Below are 26,751 nucleotides of genomic sequence, written 5' to 3'. Positions count from 1 at the left end.
CAGCAGGATGTAGTCCTCACGGAACCCACCCGCCACCCCGCGGAGTTGGGCATCAGACTTTATTAGTTTATTTTGCTAACGCTTATTGCTACATACAAGACTGGAGTGAGACCCTGTGGCAGGGAATATCATGGCATGCCGGGCATGCTCAGTAGCCTCAGGCAGCCAAACCAAAAGCTTCTAGAAACTTGCCAGAAGTTTTTCCCGCTTAAGGGCTCCGTGAATGACGTCACCCCCATATGTGAGGACTACATCCTGCTGTCCTGGGATAACACCTATTACAAGGTAAGCAATTTTGCTTTTTGTCAAGCTACCAACTGTTTCCATTTCCCATCCCCCATATACTGTCAGTGGGAACCTTGGTAACATGAATAAATAAGAGGGCAGCCAATAGAAATACATATTCATTCCTAAACTGACCTTAACTGACCTGAAAAGTGTCAAATTGTATCATTTTCTGTTAGTGCGCACTAATCGGAAAAAACGATTTTTAACGATTTTTCAACGAAATAATCGTGCCAAACACAATTTTCTTCTCCTGCCACACGATTTCAATCGTTACGACGATATGGCACACGATTCACATCCCTAATTGCTATACTGTATCAGCTATGTTCGACACAACACCAAGGGAACCTCTCTGCCAACAACTTGGGATTGCTTCGAGACGTCCTCCCGTTGCCAGCAACAGGACTCTGTACTTGATAATACTCTGGCTTCTGGAGCCTAATTATGGTCTGAAGTCCCAGATACACTATAGCTGATCTGCTAGACAAAAGATCTGGCAGACATATCCGGCCTCAATTGCAAACCCACCTCGAGACCTGATGACAGCTCTCTATGTTTTTTCTTGCACAGCAGAGAGAGAGATGTGGAAAGGATTTTTATCACTCACACCCTGCGTGAGACCAACTGATATGCAGATCACACCAGCTCCGCCAGTAGGGCAGGCTCCTGGTCTTTCAGCCTTGCCATACATCAGAGCAGCCATCCCACTGTAAACCAGGGATTGGGGTACCATTCCCCGGATGCAACAAAGTGGGGGATTTTAACCCCGCTAGTCCATCTTTCAACAATTTTCTTCAGGAAGGACAGTTCAGAATCGTGTCTCTTGGTACCATTCTTCCCTTACTACAATAAGTGGGTGGCCTCTATCTTCTGGTCTTCTATAAGCTTCATAGTGAGTCAACAACATTTTCAATACCAAGTTCCACCGTTCGAACTAAAATCGACAACTTGTGTATTTCACCAAATGCCTAGCAGTGACTGCTGTTTCTCTCCAGAGCAAAACATCATTCACGCTTTTTCTTGCATGGACAACTGCCTAACATTAGTCAATCCAAGCAAGGAGCTCTAACTTCTCCAAGACTCACTATAAATCTTCTCAGTTTGGATGGGATTTCTGATCAACTACCATAAATCCCATATCGAGTGGTTCTGGGCTCTACAGTCGCAACGGACTTCCTGCCCAAAAACCGCACAGAAATCCTGTTAAATACTTCACATCTCTGCATGCATGCCACATAGCCTCAGCCCATCAATTCTTTCATTACTGGTCCATGGGGTTTTAATTATCCACGTCACTCATATGGCCAGATTAACCATGAGTACTATTCAGTAGATTTTCAAATTTCAGGGGTTTTAAGCCGTTCAACCGCTTTTTTCCCTGATCATTATTACCGATCCAGTACCAAATCCTCAGATGATCTTGGCCAAGGTCGCGTTCAATTAGGGTTGGAGAGCTCAAATCCATATCCTGCCAACCCAAAATGCATCTATTCAGCTCCTCGAAGAGTCTCAGATCACCTTCCTGGAGTTTCGTGCTATGCGTTATGCCCTTTATGCCTTCAAAAACTGCCTCTCTCACAAAACTTTGTGCATACAGACTGCATAGTGGCAATGTGGTATTCCAACACACAAACATGCACAGGCTCTTATTTGCTCTCCCAGGAGGCCGCGCAGAACTAGCTCTATGCTCTTGCACACTCCATGCATCTTCAGGCAACTTATCTAATAAGTATACCGAATTCAGTAGTAGACCTTCTCCATAGATATCTCCATCCTCACGAATGTTCTCTGAATCCAAGTTTAGCGAGCAAAATCTTCTAGCAGTGAGGTCAACCAACCCTTGACCTGTGCGCCAAAATCGAACCACAGAGTGGACAGATTCCACGCCCTACACATGTATCGAAATGCTTTCCCATGGACGCCTTTGATCGCTCCTGCAGCAAAGGCCTCCTATATGCATGTCTTCCAATAACGCTCATAACCAAAACTCTCATGAAGCTACAACAGGACAAATTTCAATGTTTCTGAGAACCACGTCCTGACCTCGAAAAGTATGCTTCCCCATACTTCTCAACCTATCACTCCAGTAACAAATTTGCTTGCCCACAGGTCAGTCTCATAACACAGACTCACTGATGTTCTCAGGTACTCGTTGTTAATCTGCTGTTAGACTGCGGAGTAGCAATCTGTTATTAATGGCTCCTAAAGGAGGAGAAGTCAGCAATCTTGAAGTGTCTCAGATATCGTCTTGCTAAGGAGTAGCAATCTGTAATGAATCTGATATAGTTGTGGGTGGATCCCTGGGCCGGTGGCAGATGACCACACCCCCGGGAAGAGATCCCAAGAGGGACCACCGGCCAGGCTTGAGTATGGAGACAGACTCACATTAGTTCTTTTATTAAACAGGTTTTTGAAACCACCAGAGATGATATGCCCGGCGGGACTGTAGTCCCTCAGGTACTGGAACAGCGATCCAGGTTGGCTGAGCTGTTGAGAAACTGTAGAAAGTGAGTAGGCAGAGTAGAAAGTGAGTAGGCAGAGTTCATGAACAGAACTAGATGACAAAACTCACTTAAGGTCTCAAGAAAGCTCAGGAGCTGGAAATGTTTAGGCCCTCGAGGAGCGAGTACCTGGTTCCAGGGAAAGCTCTGAGAGAGCGATGGTAACGCACAATTGTTTGTAGCAACGATAGCTTCCAAGCAATAGAGAATCTTCAGAGTGTCCAGGAACATGGGCCCTCGAGGAGCGAGTACCGATTCCTATCTGTAATCTGAAAGTAAAGAAAAAGAGCAAGGCCCCCGAGGAGTGGGTCCCTCTGGTAAGTCCGAGGAGGCAGAGTAGCTTGGGGGGAGTAGTCCATATTTAGCGAGACACATTCCCATACCCAACCCCTTGCTAACTCAGTTAGATAGTGAAATAGAGACCTATAAATATTGGAAGCGGATGACATCATCTCAGGGGGACGCCCCTGAGGTTCGCGCTCTTGCTGGTACTTCAATCAGAGCGCGCGCGCGCACGCACGCACCCTAGGTCTTCAGGCAACATGGCGGAACTGCAACGTCGAGCCAGTCGCAACACTCATAGCGTCACAACAGCCTTCCACACGTAAATCTTCCCATTCGAAATGCCATGATTTAACACATAGTGTACACAAAAGGGTATTAGCCCCTTTTTCTGCACCACTCTATCTTTCTTAGCTATCTAGCATACCCCTCGGATTCTGGTCCCCAGACATTCTTCGCATGGGTGCACCTCAGTTCCATTTCACCGTACCACCTGTACGTAGGGGATGCTCGATTAATGGCTCAACCCTTAATAGGTCGGCTTATTATGGGTTCTCTACCAATTAAGCCTCCTCAACGATCACTAGTTACGGAATGGGGCCTACATGTAGTGCTTACAAAGCTCATATTCTCCCCTTTCGAGCATTTGCATTCCTATAACTTTAACAGTCTAACATAGGAAATTCTTTCCCTCATAGCTATCACTTCTGCTACAACAGTCAGTGAGTTACAAACCTTGTTGCTTACTCACCTGACACTATGTTCCTCCGTGACCGAGTGGTCCTCCATACTCACGCAAATTTCTTCTTAAGGTAGACACAGCCCCTCACCTTACTCAGAATGTACTCTGCCCACTTTTTCCCAAGGCATCTCTCTTACCAGGGTGAGAGGTTTTTCCACGCCTTGGACTGTAAGCGTGTACTTGCATTTTATCTAGACCGCACTGCACTTCATAGGAAATACACCAAACTCTTTCCTTCTTTGCAAAGACATGCTGCGAGTTCCAGTTGGCAAACACACTCTCTCCAACTGACTAGCAGACTGTAAGGCAGCAAGCTTTCCTTCCTACTGGTGAGTCAGGCACATTCTGTAACGACCATGGCAACATCGGTAACACTATTGTTCAGTACCAATTGCCGATATTTCCTAGGCTGCGACATGAATCTCTCTTCACAAATTCACAGCCCTCTACTGCTTACATATGGAATTCTGTCAAGACTCTGCCTTTGGCCAACCTGTCTTGAAAAGCTTTCTTCCAGTATAATCCCCAACTCCTTCCACAACCACCTGCTGTGAATTCAGGCTGCCTCATCATTGCCAATAGCAATAGCATCCCAATTATTGTGCCTCTGCATGAGTTGTCTGCTATTGGCCTGTTTTAATACGAGTCAGCCTGTAGCTTGCTAATCACCCATATGTGAGGACTACCATCCTGCTTGTCCTGGGAGAAAGCAGTTGCTTACCTGTAACAGGTGTTCTCACAGGACAGCAAGATGTAGTCCTCACAAAACCCACCCACCACCCCGTGGAGTTGGGTCCGCTAACGTTTTCTTATTTTATTTTTTCGCTTGCACTTTTTGCTACAAACAAGACTGAAGGGAGATCCCTGTGGACACAGGGATCATGGCATGCTGGGCATGCTCAGTGTACTCAGTGTGCCAGTGTCAGTCAAAGCTTTTAGAAACTTTGACAGAAATGTTTTCCGTGATAGGGCGCCATCCAGTGACGTCACCCATAGGTGAGGACTACATCCTGCTGTCCTGTGAGAACACCTGTTACAGGTAAGCAACTCTGCTTTCAGTGGTGCGAAGGACCTTTGCAAATGTAGAAGAAATATGATGTTTATGTCCCTTTTTAAAACAAAAGTCTTAATGACCATTGTTTATTCTATTGTGACTAACATGTTATTGTCATGTGTTATACCATGGATTACCTAAGAGGAAAGTGGTTGCAAATTCTTCAGAACTTTGTTGTTACAGTTTCTGCTGTGGTGCAGCCCTCCTTCCACCAGTGAGCAAACCCTTCAGGCTGGCCAGGCTCCTCATTCCTGCCTGCACCACACCCAGACTCCAGCCCTACATAACCCTGTTTGTCCCTTTCTTCGATGCTTCTGCATCGAGCCTCTATTCGCTCCTTGCCCTAGCCACTGTTGCCTTGCGGCCTACCCAGGCCTTTCCTCATCTTTCTTGTGGCTTCAGGGCCTTCTTGCTCCTAGTTTTGCCTTGTGGCCATCCAGCTTCCTTGCTCCCTGTCTTGCCTTGTGGCCATCTGGTTCTACTGCGCTTTGCCTTACCTTGCGACCTATCTACCTCTCATCTCTGGCTTTTTGAGGCCTTACCTTGCTCTGCAGCCTTCCTAGGCCTTTCCCTCACCTCTGGCCTATATAGGCCCTGTCTTGCTCTGTGGCCTATCTAAGCCTCTCTTGTCTTGCCCCTTGGTCCTTCTTGTAGCATTGCCTTTGGGCCTGTATGATCTATGGTCTCTCTTGTCCTTGTCTCGTCCTGTCCTGTCCTGTCTTAATCTATTCCTGTCCAAGCCTGTTCCAGGCTTACTTGCATGCTGTTCCAGTCCAAGCCTTGGTTAAGAACATAAGAAATTCCCATACTGGGTCAGACCAAGGGTCCATTGAGCCCAGCATCCTGTTTCCAACAGTGGCCAATCTAAGCTACAAGTACCTGGCAAGTACCCAAAAACTAAGTATATCCTATGTTACTGATGCTAGAAATAGCAGAGGCTATTTTCTAAGTCAACTTGATTACTAGCAGGTTATTGGCTTCTCCTCCAAGAACTTATCCAAACCTTTTTTAAACCCAGCTACACTAACTGCACTAACCATATCCCCTGGCAACAAATTCCAGATTTTAATTATGCATTGAGTGAAAAAGAATTTTCTCCAATTAGTTTTAAATGTGCTACATGCTAACTTCATGGAGTGCCCCCTAGTCCTTTTATTATCCGAAATAGTAAATAACCGATTCACCTTTACCCATTCTAGATCTCTCATGATTTTAAAGACCTCTATCATATCCCCCCTCAGCCGTCTCTTCTCCAAGCTGAAAAGTCCTAACCTCTTTAGTCTTTCCTCAAAGGGGAGCAGTTCCATCCCCTTTATCATTTTGGTCGTCCTTCTCTGTACCTTCTCCATCGCAACTATATCTTTTTTGAGATGCGGCAACCAGAATTGTACACAGTATGCAAGGTGCGGTCTCACCATGGAGTGATACAGGAGATCCTTACCTGCATACTGTTCCAGTCTAACCCTTGATTCCAGCCTTACTTGCACTTTATTCCAGTCCAAGCCTTGATTCCACCCTTTTTAGCATTCCAAGATTTGCTTCTGCTGTACCAGGCTGTCCAGGCCTTGCTCCAGTCATGCCTGCAACTCTAAGCCTTGCTCCAATCTTACCAGATTGTTCAAGCCTTGCTCCAGCCTCACCAGACTACACAAGCCTTGCTCCAGCCTCGCCCTGCCATCCCGCCGCACTCCGGAGTTGGTGTTCCCCATGCTCCGCCTGGACCGGAGCCATAACAACTGTGGCAAGACTGCTGTTTGGCAAAAAGGATCCAATACTAATAAACCATTATTAATGGCTTTGCATTGATTGTTAATCAAGAGTAGGTCTTTGTTTGAAAGACTACAAATTGGGGCAGATTTTAAAAGGTGCGCGCACAAATGTACGCCCGATTTTATAACGTGCGCACAGCCCAGCGACCGTGCGGAGGCCTCTGGCCCTGCCCCTGCTCCGCCCCGCTCCTTTCTGCAAGCCCCTGGACATACACGTGTCCCAAGGCTTTACGTGCATTGACGGGCCTTTTGAAAATAGGCCCGCGCGCATAACCCCCCTACGCGCGTAAGGCTTTTAAAATCTGCCCCATAGTTTTTAAGGCTATTAAGGAGTAAACTGAAATATTTAGCAGATTTCCTCTCAAATTATGTGTCATCTGTTAAGCTGACCTATACTAGGCAAAAAGTGCTTAGCTTAATTTGAGCCTTTTTCTTGTAATTTGTTGCCATTTGAATTGCGAACTAAACTTAACTATCTAATATTGGAAGAAATTAAAATGATGGCTTTATGTGAAAGCTTTTGTATGTTGAAATTGGCTAGCTATGATGTTAGTTAAGAGATCTTTTATTGGATTAAGACTATGCTGAAAGAATATTGTTTGTGGGGTTTGGGAGTTTTAAGGTGAGAGGGAGTGGGTTTTTTTTTATTTTTGCATTAACTATTGATGTACATGTTTCATCATGTGGGGTGAATATGACTTTGTATTATGCCTGGAGTCTATTGGAGGTGGGGGTGGGACTTGTAGTCAAAAATAAATAAATAAACATTTACATTGGGCTTGATGTACTTTTAATATGACCCAGCAGGAAGTTCTTATGATTTTATATTTTACAGGCCTTTTCTCTTCCATAATGCGAGACTTGGCTAACATTTCTCATGATGGTCCAAAATGGATAATTCTTGATGGAGATATTGATCCAATGTGGATTGAATCTCTAAATACAGTCATGGATGATAACAAGGTTAGTATCTACACCAGGAGGGTATGACTCAAGTGTTAAAAAACTTTCTCTTTACAAAAATTGAACTTTTGCTTTATAGCATGGTACAGATAATATTGGGGTCAGGACTGACTGTGGAGGGAACAGGGCCAAGGGTGAATCTGACAGAATTGGATCCCTATGAGACAGAAGAATTGGGGGGAGGTTCCCATGAGACTAATGAGATTGAAAGAGATGTAACCAGATCATCTGACACTGGATTTCTTTACAATCCCTTTCTACTAGATCCCAACAAATACACCCTTCCCCTCCCTGGCCTAGTCATAACTCTCCTTCTCCCATCCAAGATAACATCAAGCACTCTCCCCCTTTCCTCCTGCTAAGTTAAATTGATTTTCAGTCAAATCTAGGTGGCTAGCTTATTGGCTGAAAAGAGCTCATGGCTGTCAGAGAATGAGTCAGATCGCTGAAAGCTAGAGTGGCAAAGTTGGAGAAGCTGAGGCAGAGAGATAGGCATATAGAGGAGACCTTCATGGGCATAGTAGTTAAGTCCCAACTCCAGCAGCCCCTGTGCTGCTTTGGAGGAGCAAGGTCACCTGGTCAGACAGCATCATCCTAATGCAGCAGGAAGTGATCCTGTAACAAGGGCCTGCTCTACAGTTGATGCATTATCATTTTGCACTGAGGATGAGTCTGCAAGGGCTAGTGCCCAGGTGGGAAGGGTTAGGGCAGCCATCAAAGATGATGATTTCATTATTAGGAATGTGGAGAGTTGGCTGGCTGACTGGTAGACATGAGGCTTGCCTGGGAACTTGCTAGGCTTGTGCCAAGATGGCGGATCTCACATGTCACCTAGATAGGATTTTAGACAGTGTTGGGGAGAAACCAGCTGTCATGATACATGTGGGCACCAATGACATAGGAAGGTGTGGGAGGGAGGTTCTGGAAGCCAAATTTAGGCTTTTAGGTAGAAAGTAGAAATCCAGAATCTAATGAAATACTCCCTGAAATGCTCCCTGTTCCATGTGCAAGACCCTAGAGGCAGGCAGAGCTCCAGAGTTTCAATTCATGGATGAAACTATGATGCAGGGAAGAAGGCTTTAGAATTGGGAAACATTTTGGGGAAGGGGGATCCTATTCCAAAAGGATGGGCTCCATCTTAACCAGGGTGGAACCAGGCTCCTGGTGCTATCCTTCAGAAAGCAGACAGCTTTTAAACTAGAACATGGGGGAAAGCCGACAGTTGCTCAGCAGTGCATGGTTTGGAAGGAGTTTGGGCATCTTGATAGAGAGGTTGCAATAAAAGCAAAAGTAACCTGTGCCTATAAGTAGAGAGCCACCTGTGTTAAAAGATTCCAAATTACCCATGTCAACTGATAAGCAGATTGTTAATACAAATAAAAAACATACTTTGAAATGTCTGTATGCTAATACCAGAAGTCTAAAAAATAAGATGAGAGAGTTAGAATGTATAGTGCTGAATGAAGAGGTAGACATAATTGGCATCTCAGAGACCTCGTGGAAGGAGGATAACCAAGTGCTGTACCAGGTTACAAATGATATCGCAGTGATAGGGTGGAGTTTTATGTTAGGGATGGCATAGACTCCAACAAGATAAAGATCCTGCAGGAGACTAAATGCACAGTAAATCTTTATGAGTGGAAATCCAATGTGTGATGAGGAAGAGTATAGTGGTGGGGGTATATTACCATCTACCTGGTCAAAATGAACAGATGGATGATGAAATGCTAACAGAGATTAGGGAAGGTAAAACATTTGGCAGTACAATAATAATGAGAGATTTTAATTATCAACTCAAAGAAAGAGAGTCAATAGGTCGACCACAATGACCAAATATACACACAAAAATGTGGAACCCAAAGTAATATTAAAATATTATTAGCCTAAGAAGGTGTCAGCAAGCCTGATGTTGTGTGACTTTAAACAAGACACCAACCGGTCTTCTAATCATTCACCTTCATCATACTTTAATGCATTCAAAAATATTTTTTGTATAATTTTTATATTTTCTTAAAAATAGTCCTCCATCCTAAAACGATGGATAGACTCTTCAAATCCAAGTATAATATGGCCCAACACGGCCAGTGTTTCACTTAAAAAAAGCTTCTTCAGGGGCATATAGAAATCGTGGACACAGAGTCTTTATCCTATAGATGACACAAAAGAAACTTTAGAAAAATTCTTTAAATGGGAAGATAAAAAGATACTTATCTTTGAAGTTCGCAAAGGCTACCATTTAAAGAGGGCTGTACATCTCAAACATCACAGCATGGAACCAGAGGAGGAACTGAAGCCGAGGCTCGCTTCTCTTTAAATTCTCAACTCCCACATGACGTCGTCAAATATGTAACATAGCATGGAACTCGTCTTTCTGAAAAATGAAAAGAATACCTCAAAAATATATTTAGCCCAGGAAAACATGCAAATCCAGTTCTGTATTTAGACTAGCAGGTGCAACCGTGTCCAGTCTATAAATCCACCGCTGCTCTGATCCACCGCGCCAGTGTGGCGATATATGATCAATGGCACAAAATCGTAAATCGTCAAAGAGATTTCGATGCAAAGAGCCACCAAAGGTTCATCAATCTGAGCATGCTTTATATTGGAACGATGTTCGATCATCCTTGTTTTCAACAGCCATTTTGTTTTTCCAATATAAATAAGTTAACATGGACATCGGATCAGATAGACAACCATTGTAGAAGTGCATGTGGTGTTATATTTCAAAAAGATTTTGTAACCAGATTTGGTGTTGAGATATTCTTTGATAGACATTGATGAAGGGCAAACAGAACAATTATTACATGGATGATGTGATCCGATCAACAGGGTGTCTGATTCTGAAAATGAATGAACAATCAGACCTCACTAAATAATTCTTCAAATTAGAGGCACGAGAATATGTGATACGTGGAGGCATCTTAAAAATATTGTGTGTTTGTAACACATGCCAATATTTTAAAATTGACCGGCGGATCATGGATGCATCAGAAGAATAGGGAGGGACACAGGTATGACGAGATGTATCATCCATAGGACGTGGTAGAAAAAGCAACTCACGATGAGAAAACTTAGCTCATAGATAGGCTTTTCTTATACTTGATCGTGGATATCCACGAATCAAAAAGCGGTCACGTAGGAGCTGAGACTGGATTTCATAATCAGCTACAGTAGTGCATAAACGACGTAGTCTGATAAATTGACTCACAGGTAGATTCAATTTGAAATTCCAAGGATGTGCACTAGAAAAATGTAAATAGGTGTTAGAACTCACTGAATTTTGGAATAAGGATACTACAAAACTCCCATCAATCATCATAATTCTTATGTCCAAAAAAGCAATGGACTCACGTTGAATATTTGCAGTAAATTTGAGATGGGGATTACATGAATTCAACCAAATAAAAAAGGAATCAAAAATATCCTCGTCACCTCTCCATAGAATAAAGACATCATTGATATACCATTTCCAGACTACAAGATGATCTTTGAAAGGATGACAGGTGAGCCACTGTTCTTCAAATGAATTCATGTAAAGGTTGGTGAGGTCTGGGGCCATGGTGGCCCCCATAGCCGTCCCATAAATCTGTTGGTAGAAAACTTGATTAAACGCAAAAAAGTTATTCTTAAGAGCTATTTGTAATAGTTGAGAAAGAAATTCACTAGGAATCCGATGTGGTCTCAGACATCTTTCAAAATAGGTATAAGCAATCTATGCTGCTTCATCCTGGGGAATAGAAGTATATAAGGCTTCAACATCCAGGGTAGCCATTCTTAGATTAGTAGTATCAATCTGTAAATTTTCCAAAAAGACAATCATATCAGATGAGTCTTTAACAAAGGATGACATCTGCGGGATAAAGGGTGCTAAAAAGCAATCAATGAAACGAGGAAGTGGTTCCAAAAGAGATCCGCAACTAGATACAATTGGACGTCCGGGAGGATGATTTAAATCCTTATGTATCTTAGGTAATGTGTAGAAGACTGGCATCCGTGGATGAGTCTTAATCAAAAAGTTGACTTCGTTCACCGTTAGAAACCCCGACTTAGCATCTTTAACTAGATGATTAATCCTTTGTTGTATGTCAGTGGTTGGATCTGAATCCAGATGTCTGTAAAAATGAGTATCATTTAGTTGTCTATGTATTTCTGTCTCATAAGCAATCCGATCTTGCAGGACAATTTTGTCCCCTTTATCCGCCGGCTTAATAATGAAGTCTCTGGTAGACTCCTGAAGAGCCATTTTTTCTCGATGTGACAAATTGAAAAAAGGGGGTTTTGTAGTAGAAGGTGACAAAGAAGAAATATCTTTTCATACCAACTGATAAAACACTTTTATGGCTGGATCTTCGGGCCCTGGTGTTACCCAGGTGGAAGGATTTGAAATAATAGAATAATTCAAAAAAATGTTTTAATTTTAAATTTCACACAAAACGAAATAAAGCCACCTGCAAAGAAAACTTATTACCACGAGTAGTGGGGATGAATGATAAAACACGTTGCAAAACATCCAATTGCAGCAGAGAAAGGCTAAAGGAAGATAGATTCAAAACTAAAGATCCTTCATGTGTTGTGACCGAGTCATCCGAGGTTCGTAATTGTCCTGATATGTCCCCATTGCATATCGGTTGTACCTACCTCGATATGGACGTCTGGGTCCGCGTGTACTCTGCCCTAAAAAAGAAGAAGGTGCAGAGGATTTCAAAATGGAAGAGGTATCTGCCTTGTGGGGATGAGATCGTGTATCATCGTCACCTGAAGAATCCTCTCAGCTAGAGTCAAAAGTAACATGTCATACAGATCTCACTGTACTGTCCTTGTTCATCCAGGGATAAACAAATCCTTTGTTATAGTCTTGCTCGTCACGAAAACATTTTTCAAATTTAAATTTTCTTAAATCAGACCGGAACTTATCCATTAGTTCTTCAGTGGACTTCATTTGGATATTAAATTGATCTGCTTCTATAGTCAAAGCCAAGATGGTTTTTGTAACCTCAATCTCTTCACGTATCAGTGTATCAGATATTTGGGCTTTCTTGATAATAAGGATCATCAGATCAAGGCTGCACTTATTTAATATTGCATTCCAATCTGATACTAAATCAACATCCTCTTTGTATAAGTGTGGCTCTTTAATAATCCGAAGGCCTCGAGGAATATGCTGAACGCGGCAGTACTCAAGCAAAGTGTCAGTGTGTGAGGTGGTATGGATAGACCGTCGTATTAATTTTTGAAGGGTGAACCATTGCAAATCAGGTGAAGATGAGTTAGTCGATGTAGAAAAGGAAGATGGTTTCTCTAACAATGCTTGTAAATCGGCGTCCGAGAAGCTAAGGGTTTTCAAAGGAATAATGGCTTCAGCCTCCATGACTCAAAAATAGTGATACACAACTCAAAGAAAGAGAGTCAATAGGTCGACCACAATGACCAAATATACACACAAAAATGTGGAACCCAAAGTAATATTAAAATATTATTAGCCTAAGAAGGTGTCAGCAAGGCTGACGTTGTGTGACTTTAAACAAGACACCAACCGGTCTTCTAATCATTCACCTTCATCATACTTTAATGCATTCAAAAATATTTTTGTATAATTTTTATATTTTCTTAAAATTAGTCCTCCATCCTAAAATGATGTTAAAGGATAGACTCTTCAAATTCAAGTATAATATGGCCCAACACGGCCAGTGTTTCATTTAAAAAAGCTTTCTTCAGGGGCATATAGAAATCGTGGATACAGAGTCTTTATCCTATAGATGACACAAAAGAAACTTTAGAAAAATTCTTTAAATGGGAAGATGAAAAGATACTTATCTTTGAAGTTCGCAATAGGCAATAGGCTATTGTGGATTGCAAATTGGTTAAAAGATAGGAAACTAAGAGTAGGACTAAAAGGTCAGTTTTCTCAGTGAAGAAGAGTAAACAGTGAAGTGCCTCAGGGATCTGTACTTTGACAGGTGTTTTTAACATATTTATAAATGATTTGGAAAGGGGAACAACAAATGAGGTGCTCAAATTTGCAGAGAACACAAAATTATTCCAAGTTAAACAAAACAGATTGTGAAAAATTGCAGGAAGACCTTGCTGGATTGTATTCTGGGAGTTCAAATGGAGATGAAATTTAATGTGGACAAGTGCAAAGTGATACACATGGGGAAAAGTAACCCATACTGTAGTTATACAATGTTAGGTTCCATCTGGACGCATAGTAGACAATACTTTTAGATTCTCATCTCAGTGTGCGGAGAAGGTAAAAAATGTAAACAGAATGTTGGAATTATTAGGAAGGAATAGAGAATAAACAGATAATGTCAGAATGACTCTGTATCACTCCATGGTGAGGCCGTCCATGGAGTACTATATGCAGTTCTGGTCGCTGCATCTCATAAAAGATATAGTTGCATTGGAAAAGGTACAGAGAAAGGTGACCAAAATGATGAAGGGGATGGAATGGCTTTCCTTTGAGAAAAGACTAAAGAAGTTAGGGCTTAGAGAAAAGATGGCTGAGAGGGGATATGACAGAGATTGTAAATCTGTTATTTACTCTTTCAAAAAATACAAAGATTAGGAGACACTCCATGAAGTTAGTAAGTAGCACATTCAAAACAAATCAGAGAAAATTATTTTTCACTCAGCACACAATCAAGTTCTGGAATTCATTGCCAGGGGATGTGGTTAAGGCAATTAGCATCGCTGGGTTTAAAAAAGGGTTGGACAAGTTCCTAGAGGAGAAGTCCATAAACTGTTATTAACCATGTAGACTTAGGGAGCAGCCTGTTGCGCTGGAGGTGGACCGTTGGCCTGGTGCAGGATTGGTACGGCTCTCTGGGGGATCCCACAGGGCGCCTACTGCCAGGAGGCGGAGCACATGAGGAGGCAGAGGCTAACAGGAAGCTTCACCAATAACGGTCTGGGGGCTCCGCAGGTTGGGCCCTTGGATTCCCGGACCACCTGGGCTTAGGTGGGCCTCTAGGGGTCTCCTGGAGAGATGACGGAGAAGTGTGCCCACCAAGAGAAGAGATGCATGGCGGCTGTCGAAGAACAGGTGAGATAGACCGGAATAGGGAGTACTGGAGACCACGGGTACGAGGCAGGAACTGAAGGTCCTCCGGGAAAGGTAGGCAGTACCTAGTGGTCTAGCTCGTGGAAGGCCGCAGGCAGCGTCAAGACAGGTGGACCTGGTGGTCGCGGGAGGAGCAAAGAGAGTGCCCGAATGCAGCGCAAGGGTCAAAGCCAGGGTATTGGTCCGAGGGTGGTCAGCCAAAGCAAGGATCAGTTCCAGGTAGTCAGTCCAAGTGTAGTCAAAAGGCAGGCAGAAGTCAGTTCCAGGTAGCGGTCCAACTTAGTCAAAGCAGGCAGAGGTCAGTTCCAGGTAGCAGTCCAAACATAGTCAAAGCAGGCAGAGGTCAGTTCCAGGTAATCAGTCCAAGTGAGGTCAAGGCAGGCCGAGGTCAGTACCGGGTAATCAGTCCGAGAAGGTACTATCTGGGGTAGCGGAACGTGGAACAAGACACAGGAATGAAGGTACTCGGGAACAGGCACAGGAATGCAGGACTACTGGAACAAGGCACAGGAACGCAGGAACACTGGAACAAGGCTCAGAAACAAGGAATGGCAAACTAGGTCACACGGAGGGGAAGACCCGATTGCCAAGGCAAAGAAATCGGGTCTGAGCACTTCCTTATATACTGGGTTCATGTTATGTCATCAGGCGGTGCCACTGAGCAGTTTCCCGCCAAGGGCCCTTTAAGAGGTCGCGGGTTCTGCGCACGGACACCTGGCCAGGTAGGACGCTGTGCCTCTGCATGAGACTGGCAGGCCAGACTGGGAGTTTGAAGGCCTTGGAGACGCATGATCTGGGACGCCAAGGTCGGCACTGGCTAGGTGCAGCAGTGGGAGAAGGTGCGTTGGGGATCTGTTGAGACGTGTACGAGGTGAGCAGGGCTGCCTGCGGGCGGAACACGCAATTGTACCCCCTCCTCTAGGCCTCCCCCTTCTCAGTCGGGGCTTCTCTGGATGAGAACGATGGAAGTCTTGGAGGAGGCCTTGTCCAGGATCTTGTGTGAGGGCTCCCAGGAATCTTCCTCAGGGCCGAACCCCTCCCAAGACAGGAGGTACTCCCAACACCTCCTACAACATCGAATATCCAGGACTTCCTTCACATGGAGGGTAGTGTCGGGCTCAGCGGAGACTTGGGTTGGAGGTGGTGGATGTCGAGAGGGCCACAACAATACAAGAGGCTTAAGGAGGGACACGTGGAATGTGTTGTGAATTTCTAGGCTTGGAGGAAGTCGGAGTTGATAAGTTACAGCTCCAACGCTTCGTAATATTGTGAAGGGTCCGACATATTTGGGAACCAGCCTCTGTGAAGGGAGATGGAGGCGAATGTGCTTAGTACTGAGCCATACCTTCTGACCAGGAAGAAATGTGGGGGCAGCGTGGCGATGGGCATCAGCAATCTTCCATGCCCACTCAGCGGCCTGACCCAGTCTTTGCGTGACTAGCTCCCAGACTTGCTCAATAGACTGGGCTGTAGCCTGTGCTGCTAGAGAAGGCACGTTCAGAGGAACTGGAAGCGGCAGACGGGGCTGCCGGCCATAGACCACGTGGAACGGGGAGCTCCCTGTGTCGGCTGAAACATGGGTGTTGTGCAAAAATTCTGCCCACGGGAGGAGGTTGGCCCAGTTGTCCTGCTGATCATTCACGTAAGATCGAAGGAAGGCCTTTAGGGACTGATTTGTCCGTTCAGACTGGCCGTTCACCTGAGGGTGATAGGCAGAGGTCAAGTTCAACATGATGTTGAATTTGCAGCAAAGTCACCTCCAATATTTTGCAGCAAATTGGGGACCTCGGTCTGGTACTATTTCCTTTGGAAGCCCATGAAGGCGGAAAACATGGTTCAAGAAGAAGTGAACCAGTTCGAGAGCTGAAGGCAGGTTAGGCAGAGGGATGAAATGGGCCATCTTGGAGAAATGGTCTATGATGACCCAAATCACTGTATTCCCCTTGGAAGGGGGTAACTCCACGATAAAGTCTATGGCGAGATTTCTCCATGGTTCCGTAGGCACCAGAAGAGGCTGGAGAAGACCCCACGGGCGTCCAGTGGGTGTCTTCTGCTGGGCACAGAAGTGGCAAGAATCCCCGTAATCCCGAGATTATCTGCAGAGCATCTCCAAGATCCGGGCCCGACGGGGGTGACCAGTGAGTTGGGAGTCATGAGCCCAGCGAAGAACTCGCTCTCGGAGGCGACGGGGAACCACTGTCTTACCGGCTGGCACAGTGGTGGTAGCTGCAAGGGAGATGCATGCCAGATCGATGATATGAGTCGGAGTTTCGGGGGTATCCTCTGGATCTAGTGAGCGTGGGAGGGCATCGGCACAGAGATTCTTTGCAGCCGGACGGTAGCGTAGCTCAAAGTTGAATTGTGCAAAGAAGAAGGCCCAATGGGCCTGCCTTGCGTTCAGTACCTGAGCCTCCTTCAGGTGTTCTAAATTCTTCTGATCCGTGTAGATGGTAAACTTATGTTGAGCCCCCTCAAGCCAGGGACGCCACTCCTGGAGGGCTAGCTTCAAGGCCAGGAGTTCGTGATCCCCGATGGTATAATTACGCTCAGTGGGTGAGAACTTGTGAGAGTAAAAGGAGCATGGAACCAAGGCTTCCTTCATGGAGTAATGGCTGAGGACCACCCCTGTGCCAATAGCGGAAGCGTCAACGTCTACAATGAAGGGGCGGTTCGGGTCCGGATGACAGAGGCAGGGACCAGTACGGAAGGCCTCCTTGAGGTCCTGAAATGCAGACTGGGCTTTGGGACTCCACTCCCGGAGGTTACATCCCTTTCTAATCATGGCGGTGAGTGGAGCAGCTAGTGTGGAGTAGTCTGCGATAGAGTGACGGTAATAGTTCGTGAATCCCAAGAACCTTTGCAGGGCCCGCAGACCGACGAGCTGGGGCCAGTCGCGAATACCTTGGAGCTTATCTGGGTCCATGGTGAATCCTTGACTGGAGATGATGTAGCCTAGGAATGGAAGACTGGACTGTCCAAAAAGGCATTTTTCAAGTTTGGCGTAGAGATGGAGGATGGTCTGGACATGCATGCAATGAGACTCCATGTCTTTGGAGAAGATCAAGATGTCTTCCAAGTAGACTACTACATAAGAGTATAGGAGGTCTTGGAAGATTTCATTCATCATTCTCTGGAAGATGGCCGGGGCGTTACATAATCCAAAGGGCATCACTTCGTATTCGTAGTGTCCATCTCGCGTGTTGAACGCCATCTTCCAAATGTCTTCAGGCTGAATGCGGATCAGATTATAGGGGCCACGCAGGTCCAACTTGGTAAACCTCCGGGCCCCCTGAAGCCGGTCAAAAAGCTCACTGATGAGCAGAAGGGGGTACCAGTCCTTGCGGGTAACGGCATTCAGCCCGCAGTAGTCTATACACGGCCCTAAAGTACCGTCTTTCTTTTTTACAAAAAAAATCTCGCATCTGCCGGGAATGTGGAAGGCCTAATAAATCCTTTGGCTAGGTTTTCCTTGATGTAGGCCGAAATGGCCTGGGACTTGGGAAGCGAGAATAGGTAGGTTCTCCCTTTGGGAGGCATGGTTCCAGGTAACAGGTTGATAGGGAGGTTATACTTCCGGAGAGGTGGCAAGATGTTGGCTTGTTGTTTGGAGAAGACATCCTGGTAGTCAGTTTAGGGCACCGGTAGTCCAGAAAGGGTCATGGAAGTCAGCATGGGTACAGACGGGGATACCCGTCGAAGGCAATGTATCTGGCAGCAAGAACCCCACTAAGTGAGCTGGAGCGACTCCCAGTCAGAATGTGGGGAGTGTAATTGTAGCCAGGGTAAACCTAGGATGATAGGATGTACTGACCGTTTCAGGATCAAAAGAGGAATCTCTTCATCATGGAGAGTCCCTACGGTCATTCGGATAGCTAGAGTATGATGGGTAATCCAATCAGGGAAGGGTTCTCCGTGAATGGAGGCTATACGTAACGGAACCACCAGGGTTTGAGTAGGAATATGGAGCAGGGTAACCAAATCTTCAAGAATGAAGTTCCCACCAGCCCCCGTGTCTACGAGGCCGGTGGTGGAGAAAGAGTGTGCCTCCTTGATGAGGGAGACGGGTAGCAACAGTTGAAGGTGGTAACTGTAGTGCCCAAGCTTGGGACCCCCACTGGGCTTAGGCTCTGGAGTTTCCCAGATGCACTGGACAGGTCTGAATAAGGTGGCCTGAACCCCCACAGTATAAACAGAGACCAGACCTCCGCCTTCAGAGGCGTTCCTCGGGAGTAAGATGACCGTGGTTAATCTGCATTGGCTCTTCTTTAGGTGGAGACACCGCCGGTTGTGCCCTGGGTTTAGGGCTGGTTGACCGAGGTAGTTCTGGAGCCACTCTTCAGATGGTCCTTACTTCACGATGCCGTTCTTGGAGGCAGTGGTCAATCCGCTTGACCAGGGAGATGAGGTCCTCCAGTGATGCAGGGACCTCTCGGGTAGTGAGTTCATCTTTCAGAGCTGGGGACAGTCCATCGAGATAAAGTGCCCCCAGGCAGTCCTCCTGCCATCCCAATTCCGTGGCCAGGGTTCGGAATTCCCTGGTGTACTCTGTGAGGGAATGGGACCCCTGGCAGAGGTGGAGGAGATGGTGTCCGGCAAGCGGTTTCCCGCTGAGAGCCCTTTAAGAGGGCGTGGGTTCCGCGCACGCCTAGGGGCATGGGCCCAGCCAGGGAGGACCCCAAGCCTCGGCATGAGGCTGGCAGGCTGGCCTGGGAGGTGGATGGCCTTGGAGATGCTGACCTGGGACGCCGAAGTGGGCACCAGCTAGCTGCAGCAGCGGGAGAAGGTGCGTTGGGGTCTGTTGAGACGTGCGCAAGGTGAGGACTGCCCGCGGGCCGACCGTGGGCGGAACATGCAACACAGCCATTACTTATCACTGCAAGATAGCAACATGGGATCTGTTTACTGTTTGGGATCTAGCCAGGTACTTGTGACCTAGATTGGCCACTGTTGGAAACAAAATACTGGGTTTGATGAACCCCCAGACTGATCAGTATCACAATTCTTATGTTCTTATCTAAGCTGCTAAAAGTTAACACCTAAATTAGGTTACTCAGCTTTTTGGTACCTAAAATTAGCTGGTTAGCTCTGTGTCCTTCTCCTGGCTTGGCCAGTGAGTTGCTCTGGAGGAGTTCTGGAGGCTAGGGGTGGGGGAGAGGTTATTGGGATGGAAGATCTGCTGCAAACATTTTAAAGAAACTCAGGTAGGGGGAAGGGGGATCAGGATTAGTGTTACGATCGTGGACCCTTGGGCCGGTTGGGACAGAGGATGTAACTAACAACTCACCTGAGCTAAAAAATTCTAACTTATCCCTATCAATTAAAAAGCAGAATAAAAATACAAACAAAAAACAAACTTTGAAATGTTTGTATGCTAATGCCAGAAGTCTAAGAAGTAAGATGGGAGAATTAGAATGTATAGCAGTAAATGATGACATAGACTTAATTGGCATCTCAGAGACATGGTGGAAAGAGGATAACCAATGGGACAGTGCTATACCGGGGTACAAATTATATCGCAATGACAGAGAGGAGCACTCGGGAGGAGGTGTGGCGCTTTATGTCCGGGATGGCATAGAGTCCAACAGGATAAACATCCTGCATGAGACTAAATACAAAATTGAATCTTTATGGGTAGAAATCCCTTGTGTGTCAGGGAAGACTACAGTGATAGGGGTATACTACCGTCCACCTGGTCAAGATGGTGAGACGGACAGTGAAATGCTAAGAGAAATTAGGGAAGCTAACCAAATTGGTAGTGCAGTAATAATGGGAGACTTCAATTATCCCAATATAGACTGGGTAAATGTATCATCGGGTCACGCTAGAGAGATAACGTTCCTGGATGGAATAAATGATAGCTTTATGGAGCAATTGGTTCAGGAACCGAAGAGAGAGGGAGCAATTTTAGATCTAATTCTCAGTGGAGCACAGGACTTGGTGAGAGAGGTAACGGTGGTGGGGCCGCTTGGCAATAGTGATCATAATATGATCAAATTTGATTTAATGACTGGAAAAGGAACAGTGTGCAAATCCAAGGCTCTCGTGCTAAACTTTCAAAAGGGAAACTTTGATAAAATGAGAAAAATTGTTAGAAAAAAACTGAAAGGAGCAGCTACAAAAGTAAAAAATGTCCAAGAGGCGTGGTCATTGTTAAAAAATACCATTCTAGAAGCACAGTCCAGATGTATTCCACACATTAAGAAAGGTGGAAAGAAGGCAAAACGATTACCGGCATGGTTAAAAGGGGAGGTGAAAGAAGCTATTTTAGCCAAAGTGGAAAGAAGGCAAAACGATTACCGGCATGGTTAAAAGGGGAGGTGAAAGAAGCTATTTTAGCCAAAAGATCTTCATTCAAAAATTGGAAGAAGGATCCAACAGAAGAAAATAGGATAAAGCATAAACATTGGCAAGTTAAATGTAAGACATTGATAAGACAGGCTAAGAGAGAATTTGAAAAGAAGTTGGCTGTAGAGGCAAAAACTCACAGTAAAAACTTTTTTAAATATATCCGAAGCAGAAAGCCTGTGAGGGAGTCAGTTGGACCGTTAGATGATCGAGGGGTTAAAGGGGCACTTAGAGAAGATAAGGCCATCGTGGAAAAATTAAATGATTTCTTTGCTTCGGTGTTTACTGAAGAGGATGTTGGGGAGGTACCCGTAATGGAGAAGGTTTTCATGGGTAATGATTCAGATGGACTGAATCAAATCACGGTGAACCTAGAAGATGTGGTAGGCCTGATTGACAAACTGAAGAGTAGTAAATCACCTGGACCGGATGGTATACACCCCAGAGTTCTGAAGGAACTAAAAAATGAAATTTTAGACCTATTAGTAAAAATTTGCAACTTATCATTAAAATCATCCATTGTACCTGAAGACTGGAGGATAGCAAATGTAACCCCAATATTTAAAAAGGGCTCCAGGGGTGATCCGGGAAACTACAGACCGGTTAGCCTGACTTCAGTGCCAGGAAAAATAGTGGAAAGTGTTCTAAACATCAAAATCACAGAACATATAGAAAGACACTGTTTAATGGAACAAAGTCAGCATGGCTTTACCCAGGGCAAGTCTTGCCTCACAAATCTGCTTCACTTTTTTGAAGGAGTTAATAAACATGTGGATAAGGGTGAACCAGTAGACATAGTATACTTGGATTTTCAGAAGGCGTTTGACAAAGTTCCTCATGAGAGGCTTCTAGGAAAAGTAAAAAGTCATGGGATAGGTGGTGATGTCCTTTCGTGGATTGCAAACTGGCTAAAAGACAGGAAACAGAGAGTAGGATTAAATGGGCAATTTTCTCAGTGGAAGGGAGTGGACAGTGGAGTGCCTCAGGGATCTGTATTGGGACGCTTACTGTTCAATATATTTATAAATGATTTGGAAAGAAATACGATGAGTGAGATAATCAAATTTGCAGATGACACAAAATTGTTCAGAGTAGTTAAATCACAAGCAGATTGTGATAAATTGCAGGAAGACCTTGTGAGACTGGAAAATTGGGCATCCAAATGGCAGATGAAATTTAATGTGGATAAGTGCAAGGTGATGCATATAGGGAAAAATAACCCGTGCTATAATTACACAATGTTGGGTTCCATATTAGGTGCTACAACCCAAGAAAGAGATCTAGGTGTCATAGTGGATAACACACTGAAATCGTCGGTGCAGTGTGCTGCGGCAGTCAAAAAAGCAAACAGAATGTTGGGAATTATTAGAAAAGGAATGGTGAATAAAACAGATAATGTCATAATGCCTCTGTATCGCTCCATGGTGAGACCGCACCTTGAATACTGTGTACAATTCTGGTCGCCGCATCTCAAAAAAGATATTGCGATGGAGAAGGTACAGAGAAGGGCTACCAAAATGATAAGGGGAATGGAACAACTCCCCTATGAGGAAAGACTAAAGAGGTTAGGACTTTTCAGCTTGGAGAAGAGACGACTGAGGGGGGATATGATAGAGGTGTTTAAAATCATGAGAGGTCTAGAACGGGTAGATGTGAATCGGTTATTTACTCTTTCGGATAGTAGAAAGACTAGGGGGCACTCCATGAAGTTAGCATGGGGCACATTTAAAACTAATCGGAGAAAGTTCTTTTTTACTCAACGCACAATTAAACTCTGGAATTTGTTGCCAGCGAATGTGGTTAGTGCAGTTAGTATAGCTGTGTTTAAAAAAGGATTGGATAAGTTCTTGGAGGAGAAGTCCATTATCTGCTATTAAGTTCACTTAGGGGTAGATTTTAAAAGAAGCGCGATCAGCCTACTTTTGCTTGCGCATCAGACTCAAGCAAAAGTACGCTGGATTTTAGTAGATACGCGCGGAGCCGCGCGTATCCACTAAAATCCTGGATCGGCGCGCGCAAGGCTATCGATTTTGTATAGCCTGCGCGCGCCGAGCCGCGCTGCCTCCCCCCGTTCCCTCCAAGGCCGCTCCGAAATCGGAGCGGCCTTGGAGGGAACTTTCCTTTGCCCTCCCCTCACCTTCCCCTCCCTTCCCCTACCTAACCCACCCGCCCGGCCCTGTCTACACCCCCCCCTTACCTTTGTCGGGGGATTTACGCCTCCCGGAGGGAGACGTAAATCCCCGCGCGCCAGCGGGCCTGCTGCGCGCCGGGCCGCGACCTGGGTGCGGTACGGAGGGCGCGGCCACGCCCCCGGGCCGTAGCCACGCCCCGTACCCGCCCCCAAAACGCTGCCGACACGCCCCCGGAACGCCGCGACGACCGGGCCCGCCCCCCGACACGCCCCCGACACGCCCCCCTCCGAGAACCCCGGGACTTACGCGAGTCCCGGGGCTCTGCGCGCGCCGGGAGGCCTATGTAAAATAGGCTTCCCGGCGCGCAGGGCCCTGCTCGCCTAAATCCGCCCGGTTTTGGGCGGATTTAGGCGAGCAGGGCTCTGAAAATCTACCCCTTAGAGAATTGCCACTGCCATTAGCAATGGTTACATGGAATAGACTTAATTTGTGGGTACTTGTCAGGTTCTTATGGCCTGGATTGGCCACTGTTGGAAACAGGATGCTGGGCTTGATGGACCCTTGGTCTGACCCAGTATGGCATTTTCTTATGTTCTTATGTTCTTATGCTATGGAAGGCCACAGCAAGCGTCCCAGCTGGGAGGCGGCTCGGGAGAGACTCAGAGAAGACTTCACCACTGGAAGTCCGAGGTCCCCCCAGGAGGAGCCCGTAGGGACCCGGACCTCTTGGACTTGGGTGGAGTCCTATGCGACCAAGGACCCAGGCAGCGGCTGAAGAGATGGACGATGGCTGGACCCAGGTGGATGAAGAGTTTTCACCCTCAGAAGCCCGCGGCTCCCCCGGGAGGAGCCCGTGAGAGCCTGAGCTGCTGGGACTTAGGAGAAACCTCTGGGCCAGCGAGTACCAGGTACCTGAGATGAGGATGAAGCCGAAGTCGGAGTTCAGGAGCAAGCTGGGTTGGGAGCCAGAAGGTCAGAAGATGAAGCCAAGCCAGGAACAGAAGCTGGAGACGGAGTTGTGGGACGGAGCCGGGTCGGAAGCCAGAAGTCAGACGTCGATACCAAACCAAGGGGCGAAGGCAGGAGACAGGTCAGGAAACAAGCCGGGTCGAAGACAGCAGCAACAGACGAAGTCACAGCAACTAGCAAGTCAGGAAGCCCTGAGGAACCTCGTTGCAAGGCGAGGATCCAATCCCAGCTGCAGGGTAATATACCCTGCAGTGTCTGACGTCATCAAGGAGCTGTCCCAGGTTTCCTGCGCTGGCCCCTTTAAGAGTAAAGCCCCTGCACGTGCGAGCACCTAGGGGGCAAGGCCAGCAACAGGAAGTCGGCGGAGTCTCCCTCACAGTGGAGATGCCGCAGCAGGCCGCGGAACAGGCCAGGGAGGCCGGGGGCGAATTCACGCGGGCCGGCCCCAAGGTAGGAGGAGGGACCGGGGCACGGCCCGGTCCCGTAACATTAGGACTCCCTGTTGAATTATTTTTGTAGTTAGGTAGGAGGGAGGGGGATATGGGGAGCTGTCAGGCCCCCTAGTTCTACCTTTCTAAGCAGCTGAGAAAAGGAGGATGCTGGGAAGTCTATGGTTCCCCAGCTCAATTTTTCCATGCCAAAGGAGAGAGGGAGTTTCTAGGCTTTAGGATTGATTTGGAAGATTTAGCATTTCTTTGCAAGTGCCTAGATTTTGCCCTCCAAGTTAGGCAGCTACTGCTGAAAATCAGCATCAAACACCTAACTTCCTTCCCTTTTTCTGACCCACCCACTTTTTAGGCTCCTAAATTTTGGAGCTCCACATCATTCAGCTTTGAAAGGGACACATTTAGGCCCCCAACTCTAAAAGTTAGGTGTTTAAACTCTTTCAGGTAGATTTTAAAAGCCCTGCACATGCCAAAAACAGGAGATATGTTCACAAGTTGGGCTGGCATTCGCCGAACGAATTATATAAACTGCCCATGAATGCACACAAAGAAAGGGTTTGAAAAAAGGGGCAGAGCATAGGTGTGGTCTTGATGGAGTGTGAGAAGGCCAAGAGATGCGTGTATAAATACTTATGAGCACAGGCATGTGCTGGGGTCCCTTGCTGCATAAATTTACTTCTGCAATGGAGTGCATGTAAGTAGAAAAATAAAAAAAAATTAGGCCTGACAGCAGAGTTTTAAGGGTTGGGGCTCATAGGGGGAAAGGGAAGCTTATAAATTAGGGGGGTTTGGAAATCCTATCCCTAAACTGGGCAAACTGGGAACAAACTGGGAAAACTAGCTATGGCGTCAGCGCGCATCCCTTGTTAAATTTCCCTGTCTTACACGGTAGATATGGCATTTGTGCACACATGCGTATGTCCATTTACAATTGTGTGCACCTGTCTGGCCGCGAGCTGGCATAAGCGCATACATGTGTGCCCGCATGATTGTTTCAAGGATATGGTCTTTGAAAATTGATCCTATTTTTACTATATTTCCTTCTGTTGTATCCAAATTAGATTTTGTGAGCCATGTCTGTTAATTTTTTTAATCATGTGTTATTCTCTGATGTTGTGACTCATATAATAAAGAAAAAGTATATAAAAGTTTCTGAGTTTGGGATCTGCTGGGACATGTGACCTGAAATGGTCATTATTGGAGACAAAATCCTGGGCTTCAATGATCATTGGTCTGATCCAGCATTGCACATTTTATGTTCTTGTTGATTTTGTAAATGTATATTTTTTTACATATTCTGATTTTTTTTAACCCAGGTTCTCACCTTAGCTAGCAATGAGCGAATTCCTTTAAATAATACCATGCGACTTGTTTTTGAGATCAGCCACCTGAGGACAGCTACTCCAGCAACAGTTTCCAGAGCAGGGATACTCTATATTAACCCTACAGATCTGGGTTGGAATCCGTGAGTAGAAAGCATCCTAGACTGTGCAAGGTTATGTAGAACACTGTGAATGTAATATTGTAGTTAAAATAAAGTAAAATTCTTTCTTAGTTGCTTTGAAGGATTTATACATTAGATAATGCATATTGACACAAATGTATAAACAGAAACCCCTGTAGCTGCTGATATTCTCTGAATTATGTGAATTAAATTCTCTCTTCTTTATTTTGTAGTGTGGTGAGTAGCTGGCTTGAGAGCCGTGAAGTGCAATCTGAAAAAGCAAATTTGATGATCCTGTTTGACAAGTATCTACCCATCTGCCTAGATAAACTAAAATTTGCATTTAAGAAAATCACCCCTGTCCCTGAAGTGACTATAGTACAAACCATTCTGTGTTTGCTGGAATGTCTCCTGGTTCCAGAAAGTGCCCCACCAGACTCTTCAAAGGAACTCTATGAGCTCTACTTTGTCTTTGCTTGTCTTTGGGCCTTTGGAGGGGCTATGTTCCAAGATCAGGTAAGATTATTTCCAGATGATTTCACAATGTGCTACTAGGTTATTATGTACTTTTGAAAACTAAAGAAAAATAAGCACAAAACTTCACTGTTTGGTGCAAAAAGTAACAAAAAAAGAAGTACGCACAACCAAACTGGAATGGTCCCTAAAGTGTTGGTTTATTCATATTTGATATACTTGCTGCCCATATAGAAAATCGAATGGTATCAGCCAAACTTGGTGCAATATAGCCAATCC

At 45.6% G+C, this 26,751-nt stretch overlaps 1 protein-coding gene across 1 annotated transcript in view; it reads left to right on the top strand.

Moving 5' to 3' along the window:
• DNAH17 (dynein axonemal heavy chain 17) overlaps positions 1-26,751 on the top strand; it is a 1,486,981-nt gene that overhangs the window by 994,523 nt on the left and 465,707 nt on the right. Inside the window, exons 42-44 of the mRNA XM_029599137.1 lie at positions 7,472-7,599; positions 25,871-26,019; positions 26,232-26,514. Coding sequence (XP_029454997.1) covers positions 7,472-7,599; positions 25,871-26,019; positions 26,232-26,514 — 560 coding nt within the window. The remainder of the gene's footprint in view (positions 1-7,471; positions 7,600-25,870; positions 26,020-26,231; positions 26,515-26,751) is intronic.

Source organism: Rhinatrema bivittatum, chromosome 4, assembly GCF_901001135.1.
Source record: "Rhinatrema bivittatum chromosome 4, aRhiBiv1.1, whole genome shotgun sequence".
In the NCBI taxonomy this organism is placed as follows: Eukaryota; Metazoa; Chordata; class Amphibia; order Gymnophiona; family Rhinatrematidae; genus Rhinatrema; species Rhinatrema bivittatum.
Note: the sequence above shows the minus strand (reverse complement) of the source record. Positions and strands in the feature narration are given on the sequence as shown.